At 40.4% G+C, this 22,552-nt stretch overlaps 2 protein-coding genes across 7 annotated transcripts in view; one reads left to right on the top strand and one right to left on the bottom strand.

Moving 5' to 3' along the window:
* Positions 1–21,361, bottom strand: part of Txndc16 (thioredoxin domain containing 16) — an 82,769-nt gene extending 61,408 nt beyond the window's left edge. For 2 of the 6 annotated variants that reach the window (XM_028758643.1, XM_028758645.1), the window contains exons 1-6: positions 21,250–21,361; positions 20,873–20,930; positions 15,705–15,943; positions 13,784–13,866; positions 9,770–9,843; positions 8,997–9,071 (exon numbers count right to left, since the gene is read on the bottom strand). In XM_028758643.1, the coding sequence (XP_028614476.1) occupies positions 8,997–9,071; positions 9,770–9,843; positions 13,784–13,866; positions 15,705–15,867 (395 nt within the window). In that variant the 5' untranslated portion in view covers positions 15,868–15,943; positions 20,873–20,930; positions 21,250–21,361. Of the gene's footprint in view, positions 1–8,996; positions 9,072–9,769; positions 9,844–13,783; positions 13,867–15,704; positions 15,944–20,872; positions 21,105–21,249 lie in introns of those variants that run through there. The other 4 variants (XM_028758644.1, XM_028758646.1, XM_028758647.1 and 1 more) reach the window with 4 other exon arrangements.
* A 274-nt stretch (positions 21,362–21,635) lies between these two features.
* The window catches only part of Gpr137c (G protein-coupled receptor 137C), a 70,575-nt gene continuing 69,658 nt past the window's right edge, over positions 21,636–22,552 (top strand). The window contains exon 1 of the mRNA XM_028758554.1: positions 21,636–22,331. Within this exon, the coding sequence (XP_028614387.1) occupies positions 21,906–22,331 (426 nt within the window). The 5' untranslated portion in view covers positions 21,636–21,905. The remainder of the gene's footprint in view (positions 22,332–22,552) is intronic.

Genomic DNA, 22,552 nt, shown 5'->3' with positions numbered 1-22,552 from the left:
CCAAGAAATTAGTATTATCTAAGCCATGAGGCTCTGACTACCAGATTCACACATAAAGTGATAGGTTGAATACAAGAAGCCACCTATGAAACATAAACTGAAAATACATACAAGCCCCATTTATTCTCTAGTGCCTGCAGTCTCCTATCAGAATATTCCTTAGAAAACAACCACGGGCCCTTAGAGGAAGATTTCTGCTCCTTCCATATTCAGCAATTAAAGTGTAAGCGTCAGAAAGTCACATCCACCAACCTACTACATACTAAGTACCTGAGAGATTTCAAGCACCTCATTATGAAGGTCACTGTTTGAAGATCTAACATTATTACCAATTAACAGCTCTGTGACAAACTCACATCCAAGACAAGCAACCTTTTATTCTAAATGTCCACTAAAAACCCCCTCATCAATTTCATATATTTTTAAGTAATGTTTCAATGACATTTTAAATACCATTTTAAAAGTCCACATAGTTGGCCATAATGGTCCAAAAGTATCTAATTTATAAATAACTAATGTGAACATTATCCTACATTTACACTTATTCTCAGATTTTATAATCTCATTCTTTCCCAGCTATATTTTTTTATATTTGGGGAAAAGGGTAATTTATCAAAAATCTGACTAGTCTACTGACAGAGGAACAGAGTGGAAGAAAAAACGTGGTTCATTCTCAATCAAAACATTCTACATAGCAAACAAATACAAATGCTTTGAGAAAAAAAGTAGCACCACAGCTTACACTGAAGCAAATACATACAAACATTATCAAATGTAAGCTTTCAGCTCATGAACAAACATTTTGAAAACAATCTAAGCATTATCCACAAATATTTCTTGTCCTTAGTTATAAGGCTAAGTAGAACATCTTGACCAAAAACAAATGACAAGTTGGCTGAAATTAATATAATTCAGCATGTACATTGATCAATTTTACACACTACAGAGTAGAAAGATAGCACCAACCCAGCTGTGAACCCTTCTGTCTACAACAGTGACCTACTCACAAAATATACACTAACACAGTAGTGGCAAAAGGGTGGGAGTGACCAGTCTCCACCTGATTGAATTAGGTCCACTCTAAGACATGGAACCCATGTCTAACACTGGTCATGTGGCCAAGAACTTAAGACTTGACAGGCCATGAACCAAGAGGAAAACCAAGTACTATTCTTCTACTAAAGGAACAACAGTAGAATGACTCCTCTGTCAATAGATGATCAAGATTTTTGTTAAATTAATAATTTTATTAATAAAATATTAATGTTAATAAAATTAATTAAATTTTGATAAGTAAATTTAATTAAAAATTGATAAGTTTTTCCCAAGTTTTGAAAAACAACTTACTGCCATATCCATAGATTAGTACTTTGCTCATAGAGAAGCTCCACTTATAGTAGATGGGCTCAAATACAGGGACCCTAACTGGACAGCGCTCAGAGACTGAGACCTTGGAACAGCCAGTCCTTAATGAGATGTCTCAATCAAATCCCCCAATCCCCACACCCTAGAGCTGAGGAAACTCTGGGAAGAGGAGGTGGAAAGATTGTAAGAGCCAATGGGGATGGAGGACACCACAGAGACAAGATATTCTAAACAGAACACAACTGACACATATAAGAACTCACAGAGATGGTGGCAGGGTATACAGGGTCTGCACAGATCCAAGTCAAACAGGCTCTCACTACTGACAGGGGAAAGGACACAAGCTACCATCCCTAACCAGGAAGCTATCTCCAGTTGACAGCTGCTTGCAAAAGAAATACTAGTTTTTTTTCTAATAGACGCTCTCATTGGGTGTACAAAACCAGACTTAAGAGCAGGCCCCATGCCTAGCACTAGATGGCCAACTCAAAATGAACTCCAAAGTATTTGGGGCATTATTTTATATCACAAAGCTTTGTCTGGGCACTTTTTTTTTTAACATTACTAGTTGTCTTAGTCACTGTTCTATTGCTGTAAAAAGACACCATGACCAAGGCAACTCTTACAGAGTAAAGCATTTGATTAGGGCTTGCTTAGTCTCAGAGGCTTAGCCCATTACCATCATGGTGGGGAGCATGGCAGCATGCAGGCAGATGCCAGAGTGTAGCTGAGAGCTATATCCTGATCCATAGGCAGTGAGAGACAGGCCTAGCGTGGGCTTTTGAAACCTCAAAGCCCACCCTCAGTGACACACTTCCTCCAACAATTGTACACCTTATAATCCTTCTAATCCTTTCTAATAGTGCCATTTCCTAGTGACTAAGCATTCAAATATATAAACCTATGGGGGCCTTCTAATTCAAACCACCACTCTGGTCTTTTGCTTGTATATTATGATTTCTGATTTTGTGTTGTTATGGGTTTTCTGTGTATCCGTGTGTGTGTGTGTGTGTGTGTGTGTGTGTGTGTGTGTGTGTGTATTTTGCACATATGTATGTGCTTCTCAAGCTTTTTCTTTGTCTTGTTTTTTTCCTGTTTGTTTTTATCTATTCTTATTTGGTTTTTATTTGCCTGTTTGTTTTCTAAAGAGAGAGAAAAAGAAGGTGTGGAGTGAGATGGGTAGAGAGTTGGGGAGGACACAGAAAGAGATGAGGGAGAAGAAACTGTGATCAGAATAAATTGTATTTAAAAATCTATTAAAAATATTTTTGTAAATGGAAAAAGGTCAATAAATTTTGGATTGCTTATATTCTGTCTAACAAAATGCTAGGTTAGAAGAACAATATGACTCTGTGTGTGTGTGTGTGTGTGTGTGTGTGTGTACATGTATATGTATATGATATATATAATATATACATACCTCTTATGAATATGTTAAACACTAATAAAGTGCTAGAATAATGTGGCTACACATATTTTATACCTGATATATACATATACACTTGTAAACAGATATATCAAACAGTAAATAAAAGCATCTTTAAACTAAGCACAGGATATAAACCAATGGAGGAAAATTGTTCAGCTATGGATAATGGGATTATAAAGACCATCTGTGTATGTTAATAGTTTTATGTAATACTCAATGCATGGAGTCAGAATATCTGCTGCTCAATCTAGTAGTAGTTTATTGTTAGCATTAACAAAGCATCCTACTTTATTAGTGGGTATAACCTAATTCATTTTTCATCTGTCTTTAAAATAAAAATTCCTTTAGGGTCAAAGAGCAAAACACTGAAGACACAAAAGATCAGTGGTCTCCTGGGTGGGGCAGATGTTTTAGGTCAGTGAAAAGGCTCTGTGTGATACCATAATGACTGATTCAATTCTTTATACATTTGTTCAGACCCACAGAATACACAACATGGAGAATGAATCCTTTGGTAACTGCAGACTTTCGGTGACTATGATTTGTCAGGAGGGCTGGGATGTGCTTCAGTATTTGCCTAGCCTATACAAAGCCCTGGGTCAGATCCCCAAAACCACTGAAGAAAAGAAATAAATTATTACATACTGACTCACTGTAACAGATGATGCATCACTGGTGGGAAAAGCAGAATTTATGCAAGTTTGGGAGCAGAGGATGAATGAAAGCTCTGTGCTTTCCTTGTCTTTTTGCTATGAAACTAGAAGTGCTTTTCAAAAGAAGAAATGTCATTTCAAAACAAAAACACCACTACTGGTGTGCACTGACAATACTTTAACAAATGTAAAAATATCCTATTCTAAGATGAGAGGATTCATTCTTAGGAGGTCAACTGTCTCTAAGATAACAGATTTAACACTAGCAGAATTTAGGAGGAATGGGGGAAGGGGAGAAACTGTACAAGCTAATTTTACACGGCATATGAAAATAAAATAAGCATGTGAATTTTGAAAACAAAAATATACAAAGACCTAAATCATTCAGAGTGATTACAAACTCAACAAACTAAAGCAGTGCTACTGGCTTACAGACAAACCATGAGACACTGGCTCAGAAATAGAGCCCAGTACACATAAGAGCTTTGTGCAACCGTGACACCTAATACTGAACACAAATCCATTATTTTGGTTGTGTTGAGACATCTAAGTAGCCACCTGGGTCATACACTCCTCAAACCACTGACCATGTCAAATTCTTTAAAATGTATTAGTCGTGAAGGGGGACAGAATTTTAGAGTGTGACACTGCAATAGTGGGAACATGATACCCAACACAGAATGAACACCCATGTTTAGTTAATATGGGTTCACCAATTATATCACTGTGATAATAATACAAGTGCTTAGGAAAACCATTCCTGGAAAGGAAAGCCGTGGAAACTCTGTACTATCAGCTCAGTAGAACTTTCACTGTTTAAAGCTATTAAACGGCATTACCAACTGAAAACCTCAGAAGGGCTGAACTTCTTTGTAACAATGTCCTAAGGGAAACCACTGTTCAACTTAAAGCCCAAAGTCAAAAAAAGAAAAGATAAATTTGACCACATATTCTTCAGAAGACTACAGTGGTCGATCTCAAAAGAAATTCTGCAATTCTTCCTTTACATGAGAGAAATCAACTTTAAAACACAGTAGAAAAGTGGTCAGAAAATATTCAGCAGTAGTTCCATTATGATCACTGTGCAGATATAAAGTGTGTGGCAGGCCTGCTTGCTGAGCACTGGGTATTGTATAGGGAAAGTTTTAGCCACAAAGACAGAATGACAAATGGAAATGGCATGTTCTTTCTCATGGAAATTTGCAAGGCACTGCCATCATATTTGTTATAGTTACTCAATATTTAAATATTACTGGAAAATGCTATGCAATACTGTGTTCCACAAGTCTTTTTATTATGCTCAAAGCAAGAATGAAGGAATAGCCTCTCTGATTTCCACATCTCACAAGCAATCTTCTCCCAAAGGGCTCCTCACTGCCTCTTCTACCGGCCATGGGAGCAGGGGGAATGGAAAAGTGCTAGGAGTAACTCAAAATGTACAAAACAAACAAACAGCTTTACCAAGGACTGCTGACTTCAACTTCTTAACAGAAACACCTAAAAAGTGCCTCAGCCAAAGTCTGAGATAAGGAGGCCTCAAAAATGCAGATGTACATATGAGTGACATTATATGGACCCAACAGGTTACATTTAGGAATGAATACACACACACACACACACACACACACACACACATATATGCATGCATAACAATTAGTAAGAAGGGGAAGATGATGACTATGAAGAAGATCATGGGATATATGGGAGAAGAAAAGGGAAGGGAAAAATATAACTAAATTCTAATCTCAAAAATAAAATGAAAAAACAAACAAACCCCAGGCACATGGCACTGAATACAGCTGTACATATTAAGCACAGTTACTCTAAAGCAAGCTAGCTCTTCAACTTCAACTGTGGATACGAGCTTGGGTACCGGAATGTGAGGGTCATGAAAATTTTGCCAATAATAAAAAGTTTCTGAAAGCCAACAATTATTAATTCAAAACCAAACACACAATGCACCCAGGTGTCTCTGAGAGTGCTCCCCATTTCACTGGAGCCTTAGTTCAGAACACACACTCTGCACTGAGACTGTCAGCACACCAGTCTACAATGCCCATGCAAGCCACCTGAACCACCTAGAGCTCATTCAAGCCTATGCTACAACCTGCAGTGCTTTTATTGAACAAATCAAGTTACAAAAACATGGTTTGACTATGGACAACAGACACTTTTAACATATTTCCACTGTAATCCTCAGCATATATCAAATTAGCATATCCGTGGAAGAGACTGTATAAAAATGTTCAATTAAAAAAATACTGCTTGGGTTGCTAAGTTTCACTTTTTAAAAAAGTATCACTCAATGAATTTTAGCTTGTGAATATGAAAAAACTTCTAGTAATTTCTGAAATGTCCCTAAACATCCTTGTGGCATTTTGTGCTGCATGTTTATGCAAAATAGCACTCAGCACTCAAGATCACAAAATCAAAACATTGATCGTGTTCCCTTCACCTGTCCCAGAACCCTGCTTCAACGTGTTACACTCCAGACGACTCCACGTCCGTCTGCATGTCCGTCACATATTTCCCTGCTTTCCTCTTCACCAGACATTTACTCTTACAGATTTATGCCATTCTGCCACTTTCTTCAGGAAGCCTACTTAGTATCTACTCTCCACCTAGACATGGCTTTTCCCTTCCCTATACACCTGACAGCCCTCAAGCATACGTGCTTCTAGTATTATACTTACCACACAGTATCTTCTGCATCTACCTCCATGAGAAAATACTAAATTTTTCAAGAACAGAAGTCACACCCTGTTCTGCATCCCCAATGTCCAACAACATCTGGCATATAGCAGGAACATGGGTAAGGAAATTACATGGGGAGTTTGTGTTCTCTAAGTTAGCTTTAGGAATGCACCACTACCATAACAGGAGAACATCAACAAAGTCATCAAGCCAAGCACTCCAGGTAAGAGGCTCCTTGGCACACACAGCCTCTCCTAGGGCCCAACTGTTTCAAACACCTGGGCATGAGGCTGTCTATTGTGATCTACTCTGAAGTCTGGTATCAAACCTGGATTCATATTTTAAGGGAAGGCAATTTTAGTGCCACATTTCTCTTTTCCTTCACCTCCATTTTTTGATTCAAGATTGTTATATCTACTGTGGGGAGAATACCAGCAAAACTGGTAATTTCCTGAGACAGTAGCTTGTCTTCTACTCTGGCTTTTTGTTGAACTTTCAGGGAGAAGCTCAGGACACTAATCAATGTCCAGAACTGGAAAATCTATAGAGACCAAGTATACGGGGGCCTCTTTAGGGGTGGGACATAGGAAGATGGGAGCCAATGGGTCAGGGTTCTTTCTCAAGTGAGAAAAACTAAAATTGACCATGGTAATGGTTGTGCATATCAGTATATATACTAAAAACCACTGAATTGTAGATTTTAAGTAAGTTGAACAATATATTTATTATATCTCAATAACTTATTTCCTAAAAAGAAAGGGACCATCTTTCACCAATTAACTGGCCTTAGGGGTTATTATGGCTAGTTTTATGTCAGTTTGACACAAGCTAGTATTATCTGAAAGGATAAAACATCAATTGAGAAAAGGCCTCTCCAAGATTCAGGTATAGGGCATTTTCTTAATGAATGACCAATGGTGAGCAAACCATGGAAAGCAAGAAAGTAAGCAGCACCCCTCCATGGCCTCTGATCAGCTCCTGCCTCCAGGTTCCTGCTCTAAGTTCCTGTCCTGACTTCCTTCAATGATGAACAGCAATATGGAAGTATAAGCCAAATAAATCCTTTTCTCCCCAACTTGGTTTTTGGTCATTGTGTTTTGCCCCACCCAACAGAAATCCTAAGACAGAGCTCATAGTTGCCAGGAATTTCCAGAACCTTTCCTATTTTGCATTTTAATATATTATTAGGACTGAACAATTATCACTGAATATGTGTTTGTTTGTACAGTGATAATCAAAACTTTGTACCTTTAAACTTTTCAATTTTTTCTATCCTAACTTTCACCTAAATTTGTAGGTAAAAAAAGAATCAGAAAGTGTAACACCAAAGAGAAAATAATGTTGACAAATGCCTTAAGAGGCAGTAGACCTGCACCATGTAATTGGAAAAGCCCATGTAAATTTCATATTTTCTACCTTTGTGGCAATAAATAAATAAATAAATAAATACCAGATTTTTACTGAAAGACAGACAGACTGAGGAAACAGAGCCCAGGTAAACTTAAATCCCAGGCCTTGAAGTTCTATGCAGAGAACTGAGAGTCATCCTCAGTAAACACTCCCATCAGACTCTTTCTGTACTAACCAAGCAGGCACACAACTGTACAATCTGGAAAAATAAGGCGAGTGTGAGAAGGAAAAAAAGTAGTTTAAAAATCCCAAGGAAATAGCAAAGCTGAGCAACCATCTACCACCCAGGCGTGAGTGTCCCTGACAGGCACACACTGCCACCCACCCCCAAAGTCACAGTATTCAGAGGTAGGACTTTGATGGAAAATTAGATCATGAAAGTAGACCCATCATGGATGAGATTAATACTCTTGTAACTGCCCTCGAACCTCAGCACAGCTGACTCCATGATGGCAGCACCAATCACGCCATGAAATTCAGCACATAGTACCACGAGCCAAAATGAAAACAAAGACCTAGTCTATCAAAGTTCATAGTTCTGGGAAGTCTCTACAGGTACTAACCTTGGACTTCTGTAGTTCTGCTTCTGGCTAACTACTCTTGTTATCTGAAGTATGTCAACTCAGAACATAGTTTGGTTTTGTTGTTGTTGTTTGTTTTGTGCTTAAAGCTCACCCTGAGAAAATCTCGATGCTATGGGGTCCCGATGGGATCCTGAATACACAGTATCGTCTCTGGCTGGCTAATACAGACCTTCCATTGGCTTAAACCCATGTCCAAGCAGTCTGCTCAAGTGGATACTCCACAACAGCCTCATAAAAGAAAGCTCAGCTATCCAGGTTCCTTCTGCTCTAAGAGGACGTGAGGAGAACACATCCTTCTATGAAGCGCAAACTCTCATCTGACTCCAAATCTGCCAGTAACTTGACACTGGACTTTCAACCTCCAAAACTGTGAAAAGTAAATTTTGTTTCCTATGCCACCTCATTTGTGGATTTCACTGTAGCAGCCCAGACAGACTAAGGCATCTATGAAACACCCATTGCACTAGTAAACCAAAAGCAACTCACGATCATTCATCGGGTCCAGTTAGGAAAACGACTTTCTTTTTTTTTTTTTTTTTTTTTTTTTGGTTTTTCGAGACAGGGTCTCTCTGTGTAGTCCTGGCTGTCCTGGAACTCACTTTGTAGACCAGGCTGGCCTCGAACTCAGAAATCCGCCTGCCTCTGCCTCCCAAGGAAAACGACTTTCATACAGAGCACATATTCCTGTGTTCCTTGTCACTGAAGGAAGTTTAGATCCTTGATATGAGATGATGAACCAGTGATATGTATGTAACTTGTGTATATAAATATAATATTGAAATTCTAAAATACCTCCAAGGACTGTGGTTCTCAAAAGTGAATTCACCAATAAACAAGCAAATGAACACCTCATGTACTTACAAGAGAACATGGGCAATGATGGCGTTCACGTCAAACAAGATGTCCGTGGGGAATTCTCTGAGAAGTATACTGCCTCTGGAAAGAGTTTTAAGAACATGTTATACAAGTATCTACTTACACTCCAAGTTCCTTGGCAATCTAATACATTAACTTCTTTGATGTTAAAGCCTGTTTCTTATCTGTGTACCCCATACACCTACCAGAGCGCTGGTACATAATATATTCAAATACATACTGTGTATGTACTCAAATTATTATGTTCATTCTGAAAAATTTAGGACCTATACTTGGCAAAAAGTACTGGGAAACAAACCCAAAAGACATCTTCCTGTCACAGAGATTTCCAAACTAGCTTGGGAAAGAAACAAACAGGTGAGAGACAAGTTTCCTAAGCACATCCTAGGACACATCTCCGGGGTCTGAGAGTGTATGAAACTCCTCTGAAGATGACAGACTCAAGGGTAGAGGAATCAAGACACCAGCAGATCCTTAAGAGGAAAAGGATTCCCAATATGGAGCTAGCAGAGGTACTCAGAACACTATCTGCTCTGCTCTTCTTACTAGACAGTAGGAGTAGGAACTCACTTAAGAGTCTCAGGGAGTACTCAAGATCCCAGCTTTTGTAAAGAAGGAAATTAAAATGGCAAGTCTACTCCTTGGAGTTTCTACTAAACTTCCCAAGACCCACTAAAGGCCACATCATTCTGACCCAGTGATATCTTATATACTTTTAAGTAGTTATTAGTAATCATCACATTCCAAAGAAAATTTACCTGAATAAATACGCTTTCATCAAACCCTCTTCTTCCTCACAGTACCTTGACGCTTCTTCTTCGACACAAGTAACCTTTAAAAGATTATATTTAAGATTTAAGGTATGCATCACAGGGTCAAACAAGGAGAATTAAACATCACTGTCTGTCTCCAGGTTAAATTCTGTACCTCATTTTTTCTGACTTATGCTGTCACTGCTCACTCTCGCACCTGAGAAAACCACAGAAAGGGACAGTTCTCTACAACTTGTGACATTAAATTTTCTGCAAGTTTATATTTAACTAAATTTTACTTAAGAATCAGATAGTAAGGAAGTAAAACAGGAAGGAAATGCTTAAGGCAAGATAAACAACTATGAAAGAAAGCCAAAAAGCAGAGGCTGAGAGTGGAGCTCAGAGGCAGAGTGGGTACTTAGCACAAAGAGTGAATGTAAACTCGGTCCATGACAGCAATCGAGTGCCTGAACAGAGTGGCAGCTCACACAGTATGGCAGCCCACATAGTGTGGCTACTTTCTTGGTCTTCTAATCCAAGTCCATCAACCCCTTTACTGTTATTAACAGAACCTTGCTTTGAAAAAAAGAAGCGTCCCATTAGAAAACGTTTTTAGACTCCACAGCAGATCAGAATGGCCACAGGGTACACTTGGGCTTAGCAAATGTAGCTGTGTGGGAATTCACTAACAGTTCTCAAAAGGAGACAGCTTCTCTCTTAATAAGAACACTAGAGTACCAGTAGCAATCACAAGCACAGGCACCTTTACACTGTTTGCTAAACCAAGTGTTCACTGTTAGAACAGCCACACCAAACCCAGACCACTCACAACCCAGACTTATGTAGAGTAATGTCTGAGACCAGTCATGAAAATAAGACAGAGAGTGACAGGGCACAAAATCAGGAGGCAGTAATATAAGTACAGGCCAAGGACTTGGACCTGGAAGGAAGCCATAAAGACTTAGGGGCTGATCAGGAATAAAGAATGTGTGCACACATCACCACATAGAAGCAAGCCATGAGGAAAGCACACACTTTTCCAGCTAGGGAGATGAATGACCACCAATACAACTAACCAAAACAAAGGCTGGAGAGGCAGTTATTTTGTTCCGAATTTGATTAAGGGCTTTGTTTTCTTTGATGGAGTGGGGCTTTATTGTTGTTAGTTAATTTATTCATACAGAATTTGAGGAAACAGAATGAAAACTGAGGAACATTTGTTTAAAAATATATACATAAAAGAAACTGACAGGAAAGACACAAGGAACCGAAAATTAGAATTAACTCAGCTAGAACCAAAAGAACTTTAGTGTACATAGGTTTTTAAAGTTCCAACTATAGAAATGCTTGATGTTATGAGAAGAGATCCATGCACTCATTCATTATAGTCTGAAGATATGGCATTATGTTAATCACTGGGGATACAGTTAAGTCCCAAATAAGAAACTTTATTTTGAATTTACATTTTAAAAGTATAAACATTAAATAGTTAATATATAAAGCTAAGTAGTATGCATTTTAAACAGTAACAGGACAGAATACAGCAGAGCATTGGAGACAGATAATAAAGGAAAACTTCTCTGAAAAGATGACATTGGCACAAGAACTGAAGGGAGACATGTAAGTATTTAAATGTATGCCTAGGGTAAAAATACCTGCAAAGATCCTGTGGTAATGGCAGCTGTGGCAGACTCAAGGAATAGAAAAATGAACTGTATGCTTTAGGAACATAAACAAGGAAGAAGACAGAGTGTGAATCACAGACAAGGCAGTCTCTGTGACACTCAGGGTTTTGATTTACTGTGACTGCAATGGGAAGCCTGTCAACACACGGGGCTTGTAGTGGGGTAAGAGCCTTTCTGGAACAGCACTGTGTCCCCTCTGTGACAGGATGACCAGGAGAGTAAGAGTGGAAAGAGAGTAACTCAACTTGAAAAGTTTTAAAAATAGAACTCAGGGGTCTATGGACTGGTCATTAGAGAAAGACAAGTCAAAGATGACTTTGTTTGTTTTCTTTTGTTTTAAAACAAACTTTGATATAGTCATAAAACTTTGTTTTGGTTATCATTTGTATAATATTTCTTTTTCCTTCATTTATCGTAAAAATGTGTAAAGATTTTATTTTAGACACGTTTAAGTTGCATAAAGTTGGACTAGGTTGCTTTCTGAAGGCTGAAAATAATTATCTTAACTGGGATACTTAGTCCACTTATGCCTTATCCCCATCCATTCTGGAGGAGCTACTAACAACTAATGGTGGCAGACGGAGAGGCAGTCTTTTTCTTCGGTGGTGTAACCACCAAGAAGATGCCTCACTAAATAAGCCCAACCATCACCCTTCAAGCAACCCTCATTAAGTTCGGTGGTCTCACAAGCTCACAAAAACATCTAGATTTTGGTATTTTCTCCATCTACCTGTATCAGTCAATATTAATTTTTAGGACATTCTCAAATGCTACTCTTCCCCAACACCATGTCACTTTCAATCTCAAAGCTTGGCAACAAGCCTTCATTTAACACAGGACTGAATTTGTGTATCCTTACTATACTAATGACATTCTTAGTAACTAAGATGATCTGTGAATGGGATGTAAACCCAGATTTACATATATTCTTTCCAAAGAGAAGAGGTCATCTAAAGAACACTCAATATGGGAAGCTATTTTCACTTGTAAATATTTACTTCTAACATGGCAAGGACCGAGCTAAACCTTTAGTGTGGACCTGATTTATCACCTTCCCTCAGGATTTCTACGTGTTCTCAACCATAGCATCAAAATGTCAGTTAATAACAGTCTGAGCACAGATCCTAATATTCTCCTCCAGGTACTAGATACACAATTCTAAGTTCTTGTCTATCTGTTACTAAACAACACAGTGATGTTTTTCAGTATCATACGTAACTACTACTTCGTTTTTAAAGTTTATTCTTATTTTATGTTCATGAATGTGTGTGTGTGTGTGTGTGTGTGTGTGTATACCACATGTGCGCCTGGTGATGGTAGAGGCCAGAAGAAGGAATCAGATTCCCTGAAACTCGAGTTATAGATAGTTATGAGCTGTCATGTAAGTGTTGGGAACTAAATTCAGTCCTCTGTAAGAGCAGCTGGAGCTCCTAACCACTAAGCATCTCTAACCTGTAATTTCTAAATTTTAGATGCGTGTTGGTGTAACACTCTAGAAAAGACTCATTTGTTCTAAGTAAATCAAGCCTTATTACATACAGAACACTTAAAAATGAAGTTTGTAGTTTGATTGGGTTTTTGTAAGGTACATAGACTGTTCTAACTTCCTGCCCAGAAAGTCTCACTGCAGACAAGAGTCAAATCATCTCTGGGAGGAGGGTGGTAGCTCAGCTGAGAACAAATAAATGTATGCAAAAAACCAGTGGACACTAATCTGAAAGAATTACAACTTTCAATAGGCAACTTCTCATGTAAAGTTAAATTAAATGAAAGTCTTAGATGTTTCCTAATCTGACACATGTGGAAATTGTCCATTGAAATCCATAGCCAATTTGAACATTTTTTTTTGAAAACAAAAATTGTATCTTCACATTGACTTGTTTTATTCTAAAATGTCCCAAACTATAGTATAAGCAATTATAAATACAGAAAAATACAAAGCCTAAAATATTTTTAATCATCTTCATTTTGTTCCTTCCACTTGCATGAATAGAAATTTAATAAAGAGCTGAATTGTGGCTGCTGTGAAACAGCTGGCGAACATAAGCACACCCCAGTAAGGCTTGAGCGGACGCTGGGAGAATAGGATATAAAATGCAGTTAAACTCCCAGCACTCAGGGACTTGAGCAGCTTCTCTTCTCTCCCTGCACTGTTACACAATCCCTGAAGCTCTTCCTGTGCCTCTACCTAAACTTAGGTAGGAAAGCAAGGAAAACAAACTCATTTTTTCTCAGTTTGGACAAAGTTGTGAATGTGTTTTCAGATATGCAGTCTTAGGTCTGAGGGTTGTAAATGTCTGTCACTAATATTTTATTAACATAAATATCTGTCTACCTTTGCAACTGAAATCCCATAGTCCTGGAGAGGCCTAATGGCTTCTTTTAGTTCTTCAAGAAACACAGAGTTACTTAGAGAACCTAAAACAAGAAATGTTGAATGAATATTATTGAATTTGATCTTTTAAAAGATGAACATTTAAAATTAAAGGTAAAATCTGAACACACAAAAAAATTAATTAATTTTCATTAATTTAAGTATTTGTATAACTAGCCTTCAAAACAAACACACCAAGACACATATTTTCCTATTGTTTCTTTATTCTTATTTCTGTTATCACAATATAGTTTAATTTTGTAAGTTACCTTAAAAATGTATTTTTTTTAATTTTTATTGGATGTTTTATTTACATTTCCTATGTTGTCCCCTTACCCCATCCCCCACCCACCCAGGAACCCCCAATCCCCTCACCCCTCCTCCTTCTTCTCTGTGGATGTAACCTCTATCTACCCCCCCCCACTCCCACCTCCCCACCCTCAAAATTCCCACCCCCTGGGGCATCCAGCCTTCATGCGGTCTATTTAAAGTATATATTTAAAATATAATAAGCTTGAATCAGCGCTCCAGCACAGATATGTCCCATGAAGGAGACTGTGTATATTAGGCAGGCCAAGACAGGAACCAGATCCATAACAAGTTTTGAGAAGTGATCAGCAATGAGCGCTAGAGGCTACCTGGGTGACTCAATGCTGTAGCTGGAGAAGACTGAAGTCTACTACAATGACTCGTGCTCTCAGAAGTGTATGCCCGGGAATGCCCTAGCAGACATGGAGCCCAGCACCATAGACAATGTGAGGTCTGGGCCTTTGGGGCTGTTCTTCTGGCCTGACAACTCCATCTTCACCAGCAACAACTGGACCAAGGGCCACTATAAAGGAGTATGAGGATTTTAACTGCCTGCAAAACTTCTAACTCACACACTCACTGGGCATGCACAGACTCAGGCATGGGCACACTGCTCATCAAGATCTGAGAGGAGTACTCAGACTGCATCATGAACACCTTCAGAATCATGTGGTCACTTATGGTCTCCAACACCACAGTAGAGCCCTACAATAACAGGCCACTGGAACACTTGCCGGTGGGGAACACTGATGAGACCTGGTGTATCAACAACAGGGCACTCTACCATATTGCCTCCACAGGCTCAAGCTAAGCACACCTACCTATGGGGAACTCAACCACCCAGTATCTGCCACCAAGAGCAGTGTCACTGCATTTCTGCATGTCCATGTCCATTTGGGAAGTAGACAAGCAGATACTGGCCATTCAGAACAAATTAGATACCCTATATACAGCATACTTATACATGCATACGAAACTTTCAACTTGACTTTAAAACACCAAATCACAAATAACATTAAACAGTGCCTAGAGTTGTGAACTCATTTTGGTAATTCCACTACAACTATACTGTTACTGACATGAGGCTTAAATGAAACCATCACAATTATGTTCAATAGTCATGTTAATTAGCTCAGTATAATTAAAGACATAGCCAAAGCAGAATATAGAATAGTAAGCTAAATCATTGCTAAAACTACATATCCAGCTTTTATAAAGTTGCTCAAACAGCTACACGCTAAAGAAAAGAATAAGGAAGTATACTCCAGAAATGACTGCATGAAATTCAAATGGTTTGTCAGTAACCCTGAAGTAGTGTTTTCTATGAATAAGCAATATGTGGACCCATTTAATCCTCACACTAAGTTTAGAAGACAATCACTACTGCATCATAGCAGATGAGGAAAGAAACAGGAAAGCTAAGGTGCCTGGACTCATGCAAGCAAGCAAGCAAATCACAGAAACAGCATTACCACACATACGGTTATAACCGAAGGAAAGCTCCCACTGAGTGTTCTGACTACAGCGAAATAAGTACCTCAAGAGTCATGTAAGAATTTTAAAAGATACTTACCAACTTGGCAAAAATAAGCTAATGAGGCTTTTCCTGACTGCAGTGTGCTGAAATACTGCTGAGGACTCAGTTCTGGGAGAGAGTCTTCAGTTGACTTGTAAAAACTGCACATCAAAAGCAATGCAACACCAGCTCTAAATACACTGAAGCCAGAAGACATCATGAGCTGTGCCTGGACATACGTGCCAGGAGACTTGTCTGTTTTCTGCACTGCTGTGTTCTACTGCCTGAAGTGATACCTAGCACAGAGCAGAAGATCAGCAAAGTTCTGTTAGACTAAATTTGTTAAAGATATCAAATGAACAGTCTTTACTAGAACTTTATTTCCTTCCAGTGAGAAAGAAATTCTGAGGAGGAATCATATACAAGAACACTGAATTGACAATACTTTTGTTTCACTTTATATTTTCACAGTGCTGGGGACTGTTTAAGAAAGTTTAAGGAAGTTTAGGGATAGTTTAAGGAAGTACTATGTATCACTAAGCTAATTACATTCACAGGCCTTGAAGAGGGCTAGGTGTACATCATGCTATTATTGTTGATTCTGTAATTCTGTTGGTGGTTTGAGACAAGGTTCTAGTCTGAAGGCCTAGCTCACCTCAAATTTGTAACATCCCTGTTTGCTGCCTTTTGAAAGCTTATATTACAGTCATTCAATACCATATTCAACTTGATTTTTGATAACTGCAAAAGAAATCAAAGATATCTACAAAATGCTTATTAAGGTTCACATCTTTACTAAAGTATGTTAAGCTGACATTCTTGAACATTCTAAAATTAATTTAAAATATTATCCAGTCCTTTATTATTTCCTGTGTTAAAGAATGAACTCAAAGCCTTATACAAGCTAGGCAAGCACTCTACCACTGATCTTTTAGGTCAGCCACCTTCTTCCTTCCTTAAGTCAAGGTATCAATCAGCTGTCCAAGCTGGCCTCGAATTTATGATCTTCATGCCCCAGCGTGCTGAGTAGCTTAGAGTACAGGCCTATACCACCAAGCCTGGCTAACTCATTTTTGAAATTGGACATTTTCTTTGACCCATTTACAGCTAATGCAGAACAAATACTCCAGCAACTGTTAAACCCCATTTGGTTGGGAACATGACATGCAAAGTCTGCTATTGGTTTACTACCTTTTAAATCTCCTGTAAAAGATCTACTCACAGTATGCAAGAACATTCGTTCTGAACAGAAGCCTACTTTGATGCTTAGAACATACTATTTTACACTGGTTATACATTGCAATCTGAACTGGCTGGTCCAGCCCTACTTTCTGAACCTAGTTTGGTCTAGTCATCAATTCTCCAACACACCTTCTTCCTTGGTATGCTTAACATATTCCTTCTTGGCCTCCTCTCAGTTTTGTCTGCTATTTTGCAGTTTTCAATGTTTTTTAACATCTCTGGGAGTTTTCCTATACTATCAAAGTTTAAATGAAGATAGCTTAGGTAAGCAATTTACCACAGACATACATTGCCAGCCCCTAGGGAAATTAAAGTAAGATAAAAATACCATATTTATAAAAAGCATAAATACACTCTAGGTATAAGTAAGAATTTTCATCTTTTAATCTGAAATAGGAACGATCACTACTTTAAGATGTTTATATATTCCTAAGAGTAAGGGCAGGGTTTTTCACCAAAGAATAACATGACAATTTTATAAAGAAATCATAAAGCACTGGCTATACACTCCATTCATCCAAGATGATCAATGAGATATTTCTCCCCTAAAGAGCAGGTGTTCTTGGAAAAAAAAAAAGAATGAAAGTAATGATTCATGGATTACTTAATAACTTCTGAAATTCATTAGACCAAGTTACTATCAGTGAACAAATCTGCCTTCAGTTTTTAATCCTGAATTTTGTTAAAAAGTTGAAAGTAAAATAAGAAATGGCAGCTGTAAAGGGTATATAAAAATGTAATCTCAATGATACCTCATTAGGAGGTATTCTTAAAATTGATTATACATTCTAACCATTGTAAGCAACCTATTTCAGGGCTGCTTTATTGATGGAAATGTTTTAAAATAGGTCATTCACTATTTTCTTGGTATTCTGGAGGAAACTGCATGTATTTCTATGGCTAATGGAATAACTACAGAGCATTCATTACTATATGAAATAACAAAAACCTAATTAAACAGCAAAGTATTAGGTTAAATCACAACCGAAAGACCAACCATCAATTATTTCCTTGTCTTGAGGCTACAATTCAATTATTTTAAACTAAATTGGACATTAGAGTTGGCACACTGTTCCTCTCCCCACTGTGTGCTTTGCAGCTCCAAAGGTTTGACTTTAGTGAACTTCTATGTGACTGGACAGGTGAGACTACACCTGTCAAAGTATAGCTACCAGCTAGGGACCAGAGACAGGCATGCATCAGTAATCCCACAATCATTTCACCTTTGATAATATTTGACTATTTAAAACATACTTAGAGCATAGAGTATGTGGAGTCTGCTAGAACTAAAACTGTAATAACCAAAGTTGAATGGATGAGGAGACACAAAGGGAGAACATGAACAGTGAGGCAGTGACAGAGGCTAAATATATTTCACAACACCAAAAGCCAAAGTTATGGAAAATAGTAAAATCTATGCCAAACAAAACACATGACTACAAATTGGGAGCAGTTATCTCTAGAGAAAAAACTGAGACAAGAATAAGTATCAAGGCAACTTATGAAGTCCACAAAGCCATTCTTTTTTTTTTTTTCCTTTCCTTAGCTTTTTCAGATATGGTCTCACTGTGTAGCCTAGCTTGGCTTCATGGTGATCCTCTTGCCTCACACTCCAGAATGCTGAGATTACAGGTATGAGCTGTAATGATACCTGGTTAGCATCACTTCTTTAAATAAATCATCTCCTTTTTATTTTAAAAGTTATTTTTATCTTCTTTGTCCTTCAACTTTTACAATCTTTCACCTTTTATTTGTATGTAAATAAATCTTCCACCATTATTCAAATCAACCCTATCTGGCTATAAAAGAATGGACAAACCTATGCATAGAAAAAAAATATTTGCTCAAAGGCTTTCCCTCCTTATACAAGGATCTTTAAACTAAAGGGCAGAGAATGTGGGTGGGAAACAGTATCAGCAAGCACAGAGTAAAAACAAAGATATAGAAAATAGTGATTTTTCCCTCCAGTAACTAGGAAAGGTATGAAAAAGCAGTGCTCAATGCTTCAAAAGTCTACACACCCACACAAATTGACGAGAACCCTGGAAGAAATGTAGCCTAGGTGTGGCAGATCCTGGATTCAGTACTCTTCACAAGTGTAAGGCAAGCTTCACTGAACTTCCTCATTCCACTTTAGCTGAAGTTGTTTATGATACCTTGTGACTTCAATGTGGGGCGTGCAGGGCGATATCAGTCAACAGTTTCAACAACCAGCACATGGCAGGCACTTTATTGGTAGGTACTGTGTCAGCAGGAACACAGCACAAAGAATCCTTAGCTAATACGTAATGAGCTCAAGGAAGACTTGTAAAATGTTGTCATTGAGATTTGAAGACCTACTTCTGAGCGTAAACTTGTCTATGTCCTTTGGTACCCAAGGTAGAAATGAGCAGCTGCCTTAACAAAAACTCCAAAATACTAGCTAGGAGGTCAAAGAGACCTCAACACTGGTCTGGGCACCACAAGAAAAGGGTTATCTGACATTGATAATCAATAAATGAGCCACATTAAGTTGATAAAACTGTTGCTACAGCAATTTGGAGATGATACATACTTAATGAGTCTACAATGAGTATGTACCAAAGTTCTTACAGCTAATGAGGTTATTTTAAGCACTAAGAGGCTTGCAAACAGAAGATTCATACTGTATGGTAGCCGCTGTTGGTTGTATTTAACAAGGTATGCATGCAAAAACAGATTCTGGGAAGCACCAGCAAAGACAGGCAATATGCAAACACAAAATGGAACTTAGACCCAAACTATTCCTTGTTCAAAACAGCATGCTGACCAAACCACCTCACAACCTCAAAACAAAAGGGCATATACTCCAAAGCCAGTTTGAGATGCTGCCAACATAATGATAAAACTGGCAAGACCTGTCACAGGACAAAGCCAAAGACCATGGAGAACCATGTTCTAGGACACACAGAACGAGCACTGCTGGCTGCTAATCTGTGCCAAATAACTGCTGTGTATTCAAGTTCTCTGAAGAAACTGCATCTATATAAAGACCCTGCAGCATGCTTGACCTGTGCTGAGTAGAACATGAAAGACAGAACACTGTAAAACAAGAACCAAAAATCATCCTGTACTACCTCTTCCCCTTTCAGTCAACACTGACTTTGAATCTGGCCGTACATCTGTGATGTTAGGAATAGCCTCCTCCAATCATAAAGCTAATGAGATAAAGACAACCTCTAAATGCTGGAGATTCCCCTGCCTCATTACAATCCACCTGATGAGCCTACCATTGAATAAACACAGACTTATGGCTTTCTCTTCATTTTACCATTATCGTATGTATGTGTGCATGACTATATCTGTGTAGATGGTAATACTAGTTGGTGCCTGGTAAACTACCGATCCAGAATGAGTACAAAACAGATCTTAAGCTCCTGTGTAACGTGTGCTTGGTGGTGGAGAATTGAGAAACAGCACTCTTCTTAGGTAGAGCAGAGGAAAGCGCGTATTTAGGAAAGGCTGGAAGTTGGATGCTCCAGTAAATATGCTGTCCACAAGAACACTGAATCTTCGGTGAGATGTTCACTCTGAGAACACAGGATTCCCTCTTAATCTCGCATTTCTTTGACTGATTTGCTACCAAATACCAAAAAAAAAAAAAAAAAAAGAAAGAAAAAAGTAACAAACTTCGTACAGTGGCCCAATATACAGTCGTTTCTCACTTATTTAAAGAAGAAATATACCTCTTATTTTGTACCTCTGGGTCTCAGATGAGGATAGCACCACATGCTCCTACACAAGCAGAATATCACACTAACTCTTCCATTCTGAACAATCACCAAATTGTTACTGCTCTCACACACACACACACACACACACACACACACCGCCCAAGACAGCTCTCTAAATTGCAAGTTTCAAAGAATCACCTTCCCCTTCCAGAAGGCCTTAACATTGATCTATTTCCAGTACCACAGTCCTAAAAGACCTCTACCCAAGAGATGGAAGGGTTGATTACTTACAGTTTCCGCCCGCGCTCTACTTCATTCGCTTCCCTCGCCCCGTGTTTCCTCCTGCTCACTTAGAAAAAGAAAGAAGGAAAAAAAAATGAAAAGATCAAAACCAGCGTCATTCGGTGCCTCAGAAACAAGTGAGCTGAATCAGGAGCCGGAGCTCAGCAAGCAGCCTGGCTAGAGGAACGCTGCCGGGTGCTGAGGAGCATGCAATCCTGCAGGCAAGGTCTCGAGGCCCACGCTGCTATGCACCTGCCTGAGATCCTCAAGCGGTGAAAAGTAAGGTCTCTGAGGCCAGCGCTTCCCGCCACCCGAGTGGAGACATCGACAGAAGGCGGGGCAGGGGGGCCGGTCCTCAAGGCAGCTCGCAAAGCGACTACGCCTACCTGAGAGAGCTCACCGCCCACGACTGCCACTGCCTCGGCAAAATCAGTCTCTTGGGCGAAAAAGAAAAAAAAGCCACTACCGAGACTCCGCCTGCTCCTCGTGCTCCTTACGTAAGAGATCCTCCAACCAATGGAAGGCCAGGGGGCGGAGCGAGAACAGCCCCAGGTGACAGAATCTGGAGTCCTCCCGCCGGCGCGAGGAAGTCTTGCAGTTGCTGGGCCAATCAGCAGTGTGGGTGGGGAGGGGGGGGGGGGGGGAAGAGGAGAAAGCAGACGGCCAATCAGGGCAAAGAATTCTGGAGTGACAGGTTCTGAGGCCCGTGGTCTTCCGAGTGAGGCGCCCAGAGGGCGCGCCCGCCCGGGCCAATCGCCGGCAGCTCACAGTGCGGAGCGAGCGCCTCAAAAGCTCGGGTTTCTCAGCTGATTGTCTCCAGCCGAGAGTTGTTTTCTGCTGCCGCCGAGCCGAGCCGCGGCGGGAGGAGACGAGCCCCCCGGGGGGAAGGGGAGGCGGGCCCGAGGGCAGCCGCGGCCACCGCGCGGGGCTGCGACTCCTGTCACGGCGCTGCCCGGGGCCGCAAGCTGGGGCGGGCGGGAGGTCCGGGGGGCGCTCGGACCGCTTCCTTCCCGCGCTCCCTCTCCGCTGCTCGGGTCCCCTCATGAGGGTGTCAGTGCCGGGGCCGGCGGCCGCCGCGGTCCCCACGGCCGGCCGCGAACCCTCGACGCCCGGCGGGGGCGCCGTCGCGGCCTCGGGCCCCGCGGTTCCCGGTTCGGTGCAGCTGGCGCTGAGCGTGCTGCACGCGCTGCTCTACGCTGCGCTCTTCGCCTTTGCCTACCTGCAGCTGTGGCGGCTGCTCCTGTACCGCGAACGGCGGCTCAGTTACCAGAGCCTCTGCCTCTTCCTGTGTCTCGCGTGGGCAGCGCTCAGGACCACGCTCTTCTCGGCCGCCTTCTCCCTCAGCGGCTCTCTGCCCCTGCTGCGGCCACCCTCTCGCCTGCACTTCTTCCCGCACTGGCTGCTCTACTGCTTCCCCTCCTGCCTCCAGTTCTCCACGCTCTGTCTCCTCAACCTCTACCTGGCAGAGGTAAGGCGGGAGGACCGGCGAGCGGGGGAGCGGGGCCGCCGGGATCCACTCCTGCCAAGACTGACGGGGGTCGGGGCGGGGGAGGTGGCCGGAGAGCAGCCTGGGGACACCGAGACCCTCCTGTCTTTCCCTCAACTTAAGCCGCTGATGGACTCGGTGCCTGAGGGGGTTGGAGAAGAGAGAGAGAGAGAGAGAGAGAGAGAGAGAGAGAGAGAGAGAGA

This window comes from Grammomys surdaster, unplaced genomic scaffold, assembly GCF_004785775.1.
Source record: "Grammomys surdaster isolate TR1022 unplaced genomic scaffold, NIH_TR_1.0 126198, whole genome shotgun sequence".
Classification (NCBI taxonomy): Eukaryota; Metazoa; Chordata; class Mammalia; order Rodentia; family Muridae; genus Grammomys; species Grammomys surdaster.
This window is presented reverse-complemented; position numbering and strand designations above follow the sequence as displayed.